A 14,838-nucleotide genomic window follows, 5' to 3' on the forward strand; every position below is an offset into this window, starting at 1 on the left:
AGCTGTGACATCATCTATTGTCAGTAGTGATGTAATGAGGGGTCAGTGTTATCTATATAGAGGTCATTGTACAGGGAAGAGGGGGAGGAGTTAAGCAGTGACATCATCTATTGTCAGTAGTGATGTAATGATGGGTCAGTGTTATCTATATAGAGATCATTGTACAGGGAGGGGGAGGAGATAAGCTGTGACATCATCTATTGTCAGTAGTGATGTAATGATGGGTCAGTGTTATCTATGTAGAGGTCATTGTACAGGAAGGGGGAGGAGATAAGCTGTGACATCATATATTGTCAGTAGTGATGTAATGATGGGTCAGTGTTCTCTATATGTAGCTACTTTTGTTATTCTCATTTTGAGTCTTACAATCTCTGTGTATCACATTGATGTAGAACAATTCTGCCACTTTTGGCCCTGCAGTTAGAGCGGAAGTTCAATTGCGCCCCCTGCAGGCGGTGCATGGAGTAACAGCGCCTCTTTGTACTCAGGTTATGTCTGGTATTACAGCCCAGTCCATTGATCTGATGCCAGAACTTTTCTTTGGTTCGTCTTCTGTTCACTCTTAAAGTTTAAGGTCATCTGGGGTTATTCTTTTTCATGGAATTATAGACGGTTTTCTTCCCTTGATTGATCTTATTTATATGGTGTCTCAAGACCTGTGCAGTTGTATTGTGCTGTATAAATAATTCCTAAGGTCTGACTAAGACATCGATTTGGTTCTACCAGCCAACTCCTTACACAGGATTGTTTGTCAGCAAGACGAGTAGAACTCTACTACACATACTTAAAGGGGAAGTTCCAGCTTCACTGCTTTTCTAACACCCTTTACAGCAGAGGTGCATGGGGTTTATTTGTCTGACATTGTCATACTGTTACAACTACAAGGGGTAGTACTAGTAACCACCATCCCAGGAGCACAGACTAGCACAGGGCTGAACAAAATAACCCCAAAGCAGCATCAAACTGCAGTGCACTCCAAATAAAACAGACCCCAGACCTGACGATAAATATTATGGAACCCAGGCCCAACAATGATACAGACCCATAAATAATTATACAAAACTTCAGACCTGACTATGGGAAATAATATAGACCCCAGACCTGAAAATGAATAATAACAGAGAACAATGAATAATAACAGAGAACCTAGTCCTGACAATGAATAATAATGTAGAACCCAGACCCCACAATGAATAATAATTATACAGACCCCAGACTTGACAATGGAAAATAACACAGATCCCAGACCTGACAATGAAAAATTAAACAGACCCCAGATGTGACAATAAATAATTATACAAACTTCAGACCTGACTATGGGAAATAATATAGACCCCAGACCTGACATAGAACATAGAACTTATAATGAATAATAATAAAAATACAGACCCCAGACCTGACAATGGGATATAATATAGACCCCAGACGTGACAATGAATAATAATATAGTCCCCCAGACCGGACAATTAATAATACAGATTCCAGACCTGACAATAAATAATAATACAAACCCAAGAATAGATAATGAATGAATAATTCAGACTCCAGACCTGACAATAAATAATAATACAGAATCCAGAATGGACAATGAATAATAATGCCAGACCAGATGATAAATAATCATATAGAACACAGACCTGACAATGAAAAATAATAAAGACCAAAGACCCATCAATGAATAATAATGAAGATGCCAGACCAGATGATAAATAAGCATATAATACACACAGACCTGACCTTGGACAGAATCCAACACTGATGATAAATACTATAGACTCCAGACCGGATAATAATTAAAGAGCTTGTCCGGAAATTTAGTTTCTAAAATATATATGTTTGTAAAAATCGTCCTAGTCTGAACGAGGCCTAAGAAGTTTATTTATTGCTATGATTATATATGGCTGGTGAAGGGGGGGGGAGCTGTAAAAGTAATAGGAAACTTCTTAGACGGCTATTATGGGGGCCATGAAGTGGTCGTATGATTTGTGACCGGATCACGGTCCCCATAGACTTTAATGGATCGCGGTTACAGTGCAGTGAGGACATGGTGAATCACCACACCGTCACCGCGTCGCAAAGTATAGTTCACTCTTCTGCCTATGGGGGGAGGAGGGGTGAAGAGCCCCCAGCCCTCTCCTAGCCCGGGTGAGCACCTGGCCGTGTGAACGCACCATTATTCTCACTTCCTATGGCACTCCTATTCCACTGCCAATACAGAAGCTGGTGGTGCCGTCCCGACCACAACTGCGAGTCTCAAACTGTAACGCTGACCGGACAACTCCAGACCCGACAATGAATAATAGAGACCTCCAAATAGACAAAAAAAAAACAAACCCCGGCACAATGAATTATAAAGGAGACACCAGACCTTACAATAATTAATAATACAGCCCCCCTATGGCAGACCATAAAAAAGATCACAGACCCCGGAACAGTCAGTAATCAATAATATGGACCCCAGGCCGCTTCATAATCCGCACTACAGACTCCAGAGGAGACAATGATATGGAGTCCTCGCCTCTTATCGCGCTATACTGAAGTACTGAGGAGCAGGGTTGTTACGGAGCATTCTGTACTATGGGGGTATGGAGGGTGTTTAGCCTCAAAATCATTAAATCAGAAAATTCCAAACAGGATTTGTTTCCTCATACTGGAGCATCTCCTTGACAGCGCCTTGACTATGGCTGAACTGCTATACCGGACACAACCTATAGACAAAAGGGGGCACTATTTCTGGAAGAAAACAGCCAGGTTGTGCTACTTGAACTGTATCTTAGTAGATATGTTGAGTGAAGGTGATGCTGCCCATGGCGGCCAAGCACTTAGATAATCACATTTGGCATTTTACTGGGTGCCGCCGGCAAAAGATCACATTTCCAGGACACATTCTCTCAGGAAGCAAACAGTTTATCCCTTATTTAATGTTTCCGTGTCATAAACAAGTCTACCCATGTGAATTGTGCCCATTAGGTTGGCTCCGATCACTTCTCATAGTTCCTGCACTGATAATTGCTGCTGTGCCAGGCTGCCCGTTGCTCCCATGGGCAGCTGCTTCCTTAAAAATCTATATTTTTGTCCTCCAACCATCCTGGACACGCAGCTATACACCATGGCCACCTACAGGAGATTAACCCTTACACTAGGTTACATACACCCTCCATCAGTCCAGTAAATCCTATGATGCTGCACTAGGTATCTGTGACTGCTTATGGTGCTGTCTAACAAATTTTGTGGTGCAACTACTCCCCCTACTGGTGAGAAAGAAGTGGGACAACACAATATTATCAATCGAAATATATGAAATCACATTGTAACAAACCTTCTGCAGTGAAAAGGATTCGGTTTGTACAGGTTTTTTGGGCTCCGAGCACATTTTAAATTCAAGAGATCCTGAAAATGTGAAGATGTATCATCTAGCAATTCTTATTCCGGTTTTGCTCCCCTGCTATGGAGTAAAATGTGCTTAATTTATTAAAGGGGCAGTTTTCTGGTTAGTGGGGGGGGGTTTCAATACTTACCCACTCCCTGGTGCTTCTTCTCCCGACTAGTCTTTGGTGATGATGTCACGTTCATTGTGTATGTGATGTCAGGGCCAATCCATGACCTGGTATGAGGCCAGGGATTGGTGCAGACATCCCGCTATGAATAGGATGTCATCACCGACAGCCCATTTGGAGCAGAAGGTCGCCAAGGTAGATAAGGATACCCTCCAGAGGAGCATGTATAGAATTACATCTACTTCCCCTTAAGTGTTGACCCTTTAAAAGGTTTAAGCAAAAATAAAAAAAATCCCTTTAAGAGACTATTGTCTTAGGAGTTGGTTTAGATTTTAGTTGGCTAACCTTCACCCCTCAGCTTCTACCTGTCCACAACTTTTGTGTACATTTTACATCAAAAATTTGTCTAGAATAGAATATAATTTCCCCAAAATTCTACGTTCCCAGGTTGACACAATGAGGATTTTAGTGCAGAATCTAAATTCTCCCTCATTACAAGCAAATTGTGTGTAATATGTGCCTGTAGTGTCCCTTTAAATGGTAAATGAGCGCTACATTTGCCGTGCAGGGCTTATTAAATTTATTACCGTATGTTGCTGTGGAGATTATACCAGATAGCATGTACCTAGCCGGGAATATTTTCCTAATACTTACAATTATCTGATGTATTATAGCAATTAGCTAATCCAGAGTGATCCAGAAGAACCAGTTCCACAAGAAACTAATAAAAAAGTATTTCTAAGAATTTTCTGTTGAACCATGCAATAAAAAATACAGTAATGACTGGGTCTGGGGTAGTCAGCACCTAAATCTATAAGCATTTATTTTAAAGTGAATTGTGTAATGCTCAAGTTGCCCTGTGGAGGCGCTATAGGATCCTCGACAGATTACTCATGATCCCTGATGGATCGGTAATCAATTAGATGAGAAGAACGCCCCTTTAAGGGCCCATTATTTATTTATTTTTTTGTAGATCAACACAAACTCACGAGACGCGTCTTTAAAAAACAAAATCTTTATTTGGTCCGAAAGAACCTGAGATGGGAGCGTACGCCACCCAAAATGTATCTATCTATACAATCTGAGTATATAAGTTGATAAAATAGCATTCTGATTTATTACAGCTGAACAATATATACAAGTTTTTCAAATATTTCCCAGTTGTGGCAGAGAGACCAGGGACCCTAATGTACAGCCGGGGAGTGGGGTGCGGAGGGGAAGGCCATGGAGGAGAAGAAAGGCCTGGTAGGAAAATGGTTAAGAGGCTCTAGGCCTATGTACTAAGGATGTGGCTGACCTTACCAACCAATTACCAGCTTCCATTTTAGGAACCGTGCTGGGCAAAAGAAAGCTGTACTGTAATTGGCTGCTATGGACTAAGGCATTTTTATGCCAGTTTATGTTAAATAGTTTTTCTGACTCCAATTAAAAAAAACCTTTAAAAAAAGTGACCTTTAGCCAAAGAACGGTAACAAATTTTAAGTTCATCATAAGTTTTAGCCACTTTTTAGAGAGGCCGGAAATCCTTTAAAGAAAAAAAAAAAGGCAAAAAGTAAAGCATCAACTCTAAGGCCTTATTCACACAGCCGTGTGGTCGACCCGGATCCCAGGGTGAGCACAGGGCTGGGTGGAGAAGGGATTACTTCTGAGTCACGGTGTGGTGAGACACCATGTGCACACCACACCACAAGCGGGTGCCATAGACCTCTATGAGAGCTGTGATCTGGCCGCAAATTGTGCAGCCACATCACGGTCCCCATTATGGTTGTGTGAATGAGGAGAAACTCCTTACAATTATAAGCAATGGCCGTTGTGGCTTTACATTTCAGGTAATTTGCACTGAAATATTTTAATTTAATAAAAAATGAAAATAAATGGATGTTTAGAAAAAGAAAAAGCAATTATTTAGCAGCTTTGGTAGAAATGACAGACAGCTGTTTAAATCAGACAAATGACACAGGTTTTACAACAAATGTCTGATCTAGGCTTTCAGAAAATACTAGGCCTCATCTACCTCAGAGCAGAACTGAGCAATCAGAGCTGAGCTCTCATTCACTACACAGCACTGGAGAGATGAAAGATGAGCTCCGATTGGTTACTTTGGATGACAAGTGTTTTCATACATAAAGTTTTGTTCAAATGAAAGAATTTGTCAACAACACGCAAAAGGCAGCCATTTTGTGAACATAAAGTGTCCTGACTGCCTTTAGTACATTTAATAAAAATGCAAATGCCCTCTAATGAATGAATTTTAAGACAGCACATATATATATATTATATGTTGTATGCAGTGATGTGTTTGTATGCTGGAAACATTAGTATAATAAACCTGATGGGTTTTAGTCATCCATCTTATATCCGTTTCTGGGAAAGCTGGGTGGCAACCAATGTAACTGCTATTACAGCTCCCAATGGTTATAAACATTTTACCTCACAATTATAGACATGGGTATTATGGCTGCAATAGAATATCCATATAACAAAGGCGACTCCTTGACTTCCCACAGCAGCAGAGGATGCACATGTCCACGTACTGAAGCCGAAATCGTGGTCTAAGTCGACAACAAATATGGGAGTTGTACTAGCACTCATGTTATGTGCTACCCAAAATTAGAGTTTATTGTAGAGGACAACTTATGGACATAAGTTTTTTAGAGATTTTAGTGGGGTGCATATCTTTCCAGGGCTCCTATAAGCCCTTTACTTATGCATAAGCAATGTACCACCCCATTGTGCCAATGCTGAGTAAGCACTGAGGTGGCCATGACATTTTGCATAGTCCTTAATGACCAATGGTAAAAAAGTATAATATTAGCAAAAAGGAAAAGTATGGTCCCTCGTCAGTCCCAGTATCACAGCAATAAATGCACTGGATCCAGTGCCCACAGTTGGCAGTCTCACACCATAATCTTACATTATATACAATCCTCTCCAGCATAAACTATAGACATGAACATAACATAGTATAAAAAATACAACCCAGTGTACTGAAATTCAGCATGTTATAGGGAGCATAAGGTGGACTATATGGGATTGGAATGAGTGAGCAGCCCTTCTTTCCCTGAGACTTAAAGTATGAAGCAGCAAACCCTCCCCATTCTCTGTAGGGTATAGAAATAGTGGTTTGTACATTATTGGGAGTCGGTTGACGTTTTTTTGGGGGGGGTTCTTGGGATATGTTGTCCAGAGTCAGAAGGGCTGATGATTAAACACAGCTCTTAGTACTGGCTCCAATGGGCATACTTGCAATTTTTGGTTAAAAAGTGTACATAGAACGTTAAAGGTTAAATTTCATATTGTAAAGCGAGAACGTTCCTATAAGAGGTTTAAAATCATTTTTGGGAAAAAAAAAACGTATTTGTCATACAGGAAGTACCTTGAGTGCAGATGGCTGTGGTAACAGCAAAGCTTCACATTATATTTATATTTAAGTTTTAGTAATTTGTAAGAGATTTTTTTTTTTTACAGATAAGCTGCCATGATAAGTCCAACGACTATGAGAAGCAGGAGTGGGGCTAAAGCCATAATTTCTACAAAGAAATTTAATCTGAACAGTGACGTGATAATAGATTTACGTTCATACTTACCCTGTTTTGCAAATGTGCAGGATTTCTCTGGCAAAATGGCTGCATCTTCCTTACAGGACTGTAGAAAAATATGACCTATTTCTGGTTTATTGCACGACGGTGGGTGACACTGCCCTTATTCAAATGTAGGGTGCGATCCGTAAGACTTTCTAAGGCTGTAGGATTAAAATAAAGGAATGTGGCGCGGACAGGACCGTTGCAGCAGTCTTTTCTCCTACTCTGGATTAGTTAAAGCTGGCGTCCATGCATATTGTAAGAATTTATGGGTCATGTAAGGGATCTAGCAGCCATGGCATCCTGTTTTCGGAAATCCAAGAATGATTAAAATTCATCATAAAAGAAGCAATGTATTTACATCTTGTACGGTTGTAAGACAACTTAACAGGAGGACTGCTTACAGTGCCGACAGACAAATGGGTAGGTCCTATATTTATAGGCCTAACTTGACGGTGTGAACTATGGGCAAACAGCTGTAATTTTGAGGCATAGGACTGTGGACAGTCCCGATTTCATATTACAGTGTGGTACATTAAAAACAAAAATGAGGCAGGGGTAGCGGGGGATAGGGTCCCTGTTTACACAGGATAAAAGTCCTGAGTAGATTTCAAGTGTAATTTTCCGGGAATTTCATACTAGTCTGTAAAGTGCTCCCACTGGATTCAGGCAATCGCGCCCCTCACCAGGGGATATCGCCTTGCGGATCTGTCAGAGAGGTCGGGGACCATGCAAGCCGGACACCTCTGCAGACAGCGGGGGGCTGTGGGTGCCTTTGCTGGACATCCAGTCATTCAGTGAAGCTTGGTTCGCTTTCCGATGTGCGAGTCGATGAGTTATGGAAAAGCCAGCGTTTCCCTCCAGCTGAGACAAAATGACCAGCACCTGCCTGGGATGGAAAAATGGGAGGAGGGTGTAAGACATACAATGCAAGAAATAGTTATATAGGGTCTTGCTGAGGTTAAGACGCAGTTCCTATGTCTTCACAGAGCAGAACTGTGCTGGAGGCAGCCAGTCCGAGTGTGGGAGGCCAAGTAATCTGATAATAATTATCTATACAGTGGATCAATAACCCAATACTATGTTCCTGTCCCATACATATATTCAGCATTGGAGACCTATGAAGGGGAGTGCTCACCTGTGCAGAGGGGGCACACTGTCGCTGGTTTTGAGGCTGCCTCGAGTGGACACAACATTGAAGCTGTCTGTGCAATCGCACTGGATGTGCAGGAAAGATTTGGGATGGCGATTTTCTACAACTACGATCAGCCCGGCCCATCCGTGTGTTAGATAATAGCAGGTCATCCCCTCCCGACCCTGTGGACAGAGGAAGATAACGGCACCTCAATAAAGGTTACTGAGGACTCCTTACAGAGGACGATCAGAAAGAAAGCGGCCAAAAAAAAAAAAAAAGTTACTGATGTGAGAAATAATGAATTATCGATTTCTGCAGAGGCAGTAAATTATCACGGCGAGTCTCTACCTCGTGTCGCTCCCCCTTGTCTTCTGTCAGCAGGATAATGGCATCCGCCAGCGTTGTTGGTTGTGCTTCCACTTGCTCAACCATGACAAGCCTGGAGCTATAAATGGCCAAGACGTACCCCATGGGGTCTGGAGCGGAACGGCGATTATTACCGCTACCGGTGGGACTGGACGCTAAAATACAAGATAAGAGTCATCAGTCAGATCTCATATAACCCTGACCACATATATATCATGGCGGACGTGCCCTTACCCTGAACGTTAGATGATGCTCCCAGGTTCAAGGTGTGCCAGTGGTTGAAGGCACAACACACTACGGCGTATTCTCCGGGCTCCAGCATTACATCGCATCCTACAAATTTCTTCACCGCTCTTTTGCTGTGCGCCATCAGTCGTCCTAACATCACTTTCCCTGTACCGCCATGAGATGCCCGGAAAACCATGATGCAGAGGTCCAGTAAGTGACTGTCCACAGTGTCAGATCGTCTATGGACATACAGAGCCATTAACACCATGTGCAATGATAACGTAAGAAAAAAACAGTGCCCTCTATGGGATGTGTCTGGTATTGCATTTGTCCTTAAATTGAGCAAATGCAATGGCTCTAGACAACCCCTTTAAGAGGAGATTAATTGTTCAGTCTCCAGAGGTTTTGGCTCTGTCATGTGCTATGGACACAGCTGCACGGCTACTAACAAGACAAGGCTGTGATAACTGCTCTGTAATGTATTGTGTGAACGTCACATGACTTTTTAGACTCTAAGGTTTTTCATTCAGATCTTGGAACCATGAAGTATTGATATATATTGTATAAATAATTTTCATTAAAAGAAATTGGAATACCCATCCTACACATTTATAGAACATTCTAAAAGATATAGTATAAATGCAGTCACACAATATCATATCACGTCTCATAAGTGTTACTAGGTACCCACATCAGTGCTAGTCCCTCTTATTGTTGTTCTACATCTACTATATAGGGAATAAATGGGACAGATCATTTAAAGGAGTTGTCTGCTTTCAGCAAATACTTGATATTATACATTTTCCAATATACTATCTATCTGTTTCTAGATCTCCTGTCATTCAACAGGAAGCTTCATTGTTTACATCCTGTGGATAGAAATCAGTCCCTGGTCATGTGATGTCACACAGGTGCACGGCTAGTAATATCCCTGTCATGGGAAGTTACACAGGTGCACGGCTAGTAATATCCCTGTCATGGGAAGTTACACAGGTGCACGGCTAGTAATATCCCTGTCATGGGAAGTTACACAGGTGCACGGCTCGTTATGTCTTTGTCATGTGACGTCACACAGGGACCAGTGTTAATCCACAGGAAGTAAACAAAGCAAGCAGAGATCTAGAAAACAGTAAAGAATTGATGCAATTTTGCAATATACTTTCTGTAACTATTCATTACACAAACAATATTAATTATTTGATGAAAGTGGACAAACCCTTTAAAAAGACTGACACAAACATAACCCAACTGGTCCCACTAAGTATAATGGGGTCTGCTGGACTGTCCATTACGTTACTGTACGGTTCTGTTGCTGGGTCCGTTATGGATTCTGCAACAGAGATTCCAACACAGATGTGGTGATACCCATGTAACATACTTGTCCCATGACCTCCTGTGTACCTTGTGGGTGTGCCGTCACACCTATACATTGCAGAGGTTTATCTCTGGCGACGTCTGCACTCAGATACTAAGCAGTTTTCTCATATATTCCTTTATCACCTCCATGTCTTTTACCTGCTGCCTTCCTGAAACAGTGAGAACTCCAGTGCCGTCCGCTCCACCACCGTCAGGGATGTGACAGTCACAGGAGTCGAGGCTTTGTTCGGGAAAGTGCCCTGGACTCTCACTTCATGCCAGTCCGTGTGGATCTTACAGATGTCAACTGAGTCAAAGTACCTGCCAGTGCCATAATAGAAAAGTTGTCTTATTATTTCTGTAATATCAGCCGGACAGGCACAACATCGCTGGAGGCACTGGTGACTTTTTACCTGTTTGAACCCTTTAATTCAGAAAATACCTAAAATACATAGGAACGAATGAACCTGTTGCAGCCCACCCCCTTCAGAAGAATCAGACTGAAGTACGTTGCCAAACACAAGGTGTGGACAAGAGCTGCCGTCTACAGATAGGATCCAATAGTATTACCCTGGACATCCCCTTCAAGGGATGTGATGTAGTCGTCCTATTTGTACCAGCTCAGGCAAATTTCAGCACATCTCATTATGCAGAAAGTGAGAAGAAACCACCCGGGCTTCAAGCAATTCGATTCGATTCAGTCAATAATTTACATAGTATTACTTTGAGAAGGAATACAATAACATCATGCTGGAACTTAAGGGGGAATTGCAAGATTTTATATTGATCACCTATCCTTAAGGTAGGTGATCGATGTTAGATCTGCAGGGAGCGACACCTGGCACCAAACCAATCAGATCATTACCAAGCACAGTTCTGTACACTGTATGGTGGCTGTGCCTGGTATTGCAGCTCAGCCACATTCACTTGAATGGGACTAAGCTGCGATCCGGACGGACGGAGACGACGTCACTGACCTGATCTGGAGCTGATCTCACTGGAGACTTGAGACCTATCCACACAGCCGATCACCTATCCTGATCATATAATGCTGGAATACCCCTCTAACATCCATCATATTGGAAACGTAAAGCTGTACGAATATGTATTGTCATGTGTCACGTACCGGATAAAATCATTGTACTCCATCCAGAAGACGCCTTCGCTGCTACCGTGGGGCATCAGTTCATGTTTGAGTGAAGCCGGCCATAAGACCCAATCATCCGACCAGCATCCATTCCAAGAGAAGCGACCCCAAGGGTTACGGAGACGGAGGAGGCTGTCAAGAGAGAAGCAGGGCGAGGATAAGATTTTAAGAACACAGATATATAGAGGTCTCCTACTACACAGTCCTTAAGCCTATAAGCACACATGAGCCAAACCCAAGGGTGGATCTGTCAATCCTCCTTACCGGTGAGTGTGCACATCCCGAACGTCCAGTATGGAGTAGGCATGGCGAGGCCTCAGTCCGACACTTTCATAAGCTGCGTCATCCACCTTCATGTTTCCACCTCCACAGGACGCTCCCATTAGAAACCTGCAGCAACATGAGATACTATGAGTCCCAGATACCCAGGGGGCCCCAATACTACATGGTGACTAGATTAAGGGTAGTTTCGTACAGGGACAAGGTGAATCTATCTGCATTAGGGAATGCGCCAACACTCGATCCCGCTACAGACTGGCCGCTCTTACCCGGCTTCCTTAGAGCTCAGCATTTTGGCCCAGATGAGATCCGTGTCCACCGTCTCCTCCCGGGGGTTAGTGGAGCTGACTTGTAGCATTAGGCTCTCACAGGGTGCTCCAGTCAGGGTGGCCAAACCCTCAATAGCGCGACCTGCCTGGAGGGCGAAGTAGGAGCCGTGCAGCTTTGCCAGAGCCTTTTCGATCAGAGCCACCCAGAGCTGCTTCCTTTGGGCCTGTATAGGAGACAATTCACACGCTGCTCTATCATAAAATCACCAGGCGCCCTATACCCAGTACAGCAGGGGGGAGGTGATCACCCACCTGAGAAAAGAGAAGGTACCCTGCTTCATCACATGGCAGCATGTCATCCACCAGGACTGTGCTCCAGGTGCCATCTTTGCATAGCCGCACCTGATAAGCTCCTTCTGGGCAGATCGTCCTTGTGATCATCACCTTTTCTACCAGTTCAGGTCTTTCTGCCAACACTGCCAGCGCACTGAGAAACCTACAAGAATAAGCAGATTTTACTAATCTACTAGTGGCATAATATAGAGCAGGGGGTGCAGAGGCGCTGAATACATCCACCTGTAGCTCAATCAAATTCAGGAACGGGACCCCTATTCTCGTTACCAGTGTTTGCACCCCCAGCGATCAGAATGTTATCCCCAGGTCAGGATTTTACATTCAGGCCCAGCACCTCTAAAGGAAATCTACCATCAGAATCCATCATGATAAACCAGGGGCATCTACTCATAGATCCAGGCACCGGGACTGTGGTAACCTTCTTATATTTGTTATCCATGGCCTCCTTCCTTCTAACATCACCTTTACCAAATTAAAATTATGCTCATAAGTCAGGAGGACTGTACCAGAGGCCCTCCATGCTATAACTTCACAGGATATTACACTGTCCACCCCCCTCCCTGCACCCTCAGAACTTCATCCACTCTCTGCCTGATGTAATGTCACACAGTGAGATGGGGAAATGCTCCTGCACAGTATAGCAGCCTGTGAAGCTAGAGCATGGAGGGGCTCCGGTAACGCCCCTCCGGGAGCCCATAATTCTAAAAGTTGATTTTAGAAGGAAGGAGGCCTTGGATACAAATATAAGAAGATACCACAGTCACAGTGCCTGGATCTATGAGTAATGTCCCTGGTTTATCATGATGGATTTTCATGGCAGATTATCATACCAGGTCCTCCCACCACTAGGGGTGCTGCGGTTACCTATACAGCTTGTTCCACCTATCTAGCGGTTGGATCTGATCACAAAGTGATTATAAGATGGAACATAAACGCCACCATGATGATGTCTGCACTTACCAGCAGTTTCCCAGCAGCCCCTGCAGTATGTCGGAGGGTCTTGGAGTGCGAAACACAGACCACTTGACTCCGCGGTCCTTGAAGATGCTGCAGTTGATCTCCTGCGGTCGCAGCCACTGCTTCACCCTCTGCTGTACACTATCTGACTCCGGAAATCCCACAGAAAGAGGTCCAGGAGGAAAGCTGTCATCCACAAAATTCACTTTGTTCTGGGATGGGGACAGCCAAGAGGACAACTATCAGGAAGGGTATTAGTGTAACCAGTCAGGAGAAGAGGAAGGAGAGAACGAGAGACGATTAGTGGAGGAGAAGAGGGAGATCCAGCTGCGTGCAATGGACGGAGGATAACGTGGGTTAGGAGCACCTGGGTCCATGTGCGCAGCGACCCATGGAAGGAGACAGAACAACACGGAAAGCTGGAGGGTGAGGAGGAGCCAGAAACTGCAACCATATTCACTTCAAGGGGAGATCCACTAATATTCAACATTGTTCTTACTTTTGTATCAAAACCTACATAAAAAAAACTGTTCTGAACAAGAAAAATGTATTTATATTCCAGGATTGTAGGGGGGCATGTCCTCACACTGCTGTGCTCTCTGCATCAGACCTTTGTGTGCGTTGGTAGTAGCAGCAGGACTGTGATATTTGGATTTATATTCCTCGGTTGTAGCTTCACTAAGTGCACTGGGGGCATGTCCTCACACTGCTGTGCTCTTATCCCTCTGCATTTAACTTCTCCATGCTCCTGTGCTCTAAGTGACCCTTGTTATTGTCCACCAGCAGCCGATTAGGTAGAGGGGCAGGACTGGAGCTCAATAAAGAGAGCACAGAGCACAGCAGTGTGAGGACCCAACCCCAGTGCATTCAGTAAAGCTACAATCCTGGAACTTAAATCCATATTTTCACAGTCCTGCTGCAATATTGCACGATCATAGCATCCAGAAGCAGTGTTCACACTATAGTAAATACAATGTAAATGTGCGGTGTGAACACAGCCTGAAGATCCACACAGACAGAAGGATTATATGGAAATGTAAGCTACACATCCTTTCCCCATGAATCCAGAGTAATACCTGCAGTATCAGTAGATAAAAAACTGAATACACATACACAATGATAATCAGGGGGGGATCTGGGGACCCCTCGTATTATATAGGACTAGGCCCCCCCCCCGGGCCGGTGCTCAGTCTGTGCTGTATTTTATACACCTGTATGAACAGGGCCTTAGATCAGGACCTGTAATATGTGAATATATCTGCCTGTACACTATATATACATTGTACGGTATGACGTTCATAGACAGACATGAGCAATCACTCCCAGATAGAGTAAGGAAGGCTCGTCTGTCTTATTGGGGGGAGGATTTCTAGGGAATCTGAAGGTTGCTATTCTCCGCTTATGACTAAGCTTCCGTGTTAGCGCTCGCAGGGTTAAACCCCTACGCCTCCATCACTTGTCACACGGCAGGTGCACTTTAAATAGAAACCATTGTGTTACTGTGTGCGCGCTGCCGCCATGTACCGTACAGCCTGGTAAAATACCCCGAGTGTCAGGTTCGCCTTTGGTGTCAAGTTCGTGGTCGAGCATCTCCCTGTTGACAGTCCTTCTCCCCGCGCAGGTGATGAGGCGTCGCTGGAACGCGGCCACATTCACTATTGTTACCAGG

At 43.8% G+C, this 14,838-nt stretch overlaps 1 protein-coding gene across 5 annotated transcripts in view; it reads right to left on the bottom strand.

Annotated features, from left to right (window-relative positions):
* Nucleotides 1-4,496: 4,496 nt before the first annotated feature.
* Nucleotides 4,497-14,838, bottom strand: part of CAPN15 (calpain 15) — a 28,016-nt gene continuing 17,674 nt past the window's right edge. For 4 of the 5 annotated variants that reach the window (XM_072120112.1, XM_072120111.1, XM_072120113.1 and 1 more), the window contains 10 exons: nucleotides 13,173-13,408; nucleotides 12,171-12,354; nucleotides 11,859-12,082; nucleotides 11,575-11,700; nucleotides 11,290-11,442; nucleotides 10,323-10,484; nucleotides 8,814-9,046; nucleotides 8,562-8,734; nucleotides 8,217-8,395; nucleotides 4,497-7,967 (listed from right to left, as the gene is read on the bottom strand). In XM_072120112.1, the coding sequence (XP_071976213.1) occupies nucleotides 7,790-7,967; nucleotides 8,217-8,395; nucleotides 8,562-8,734; nucleotides 8,814-9,046; nucleotides 10,323-10,484; nucleotides 11,290-11,442; nucleotides 11,575-11,700; nucleotides 11,859-12,082; nucleotides 12,171-12,354; nucleotides 13,173-13,408 (1,848 nt within the window). In that variant the 3' untranslated portion in view covers nucleotides 4,497-7,789. The remainder of the gene's footprint in view (nucleotides 7,968-8,216; nucleotides 8,396-8,561; nucleotides 8,735-8,813; nucleotides 9,047-10,322; nucleotides 10,485-11,289; nucleotides 11,443-11,574; nucleotides 11,701-11,858; nucleotides 12,083-12,170; nucleotides 12,355-13,172; nucleotides 13,409-14,838) is intronic. The other variant, XM_072120110.1, reaches the window with a different exon arrangement.

The sequence above is a fragment of the Engystomops pustulosus genome, chromosome 8 (assembly GCF_040894005.1).
Source record: "Engystomops pustulosus chromosome 8, aEngPut4.maternal, whole genome shotgun sequence".
Lineage (NCBI taxonomy): Eukaryota > Metazoa > Chordata > Amphibia > Anura > Leptodactylidae > Engystomops > Engystomops pustulosus.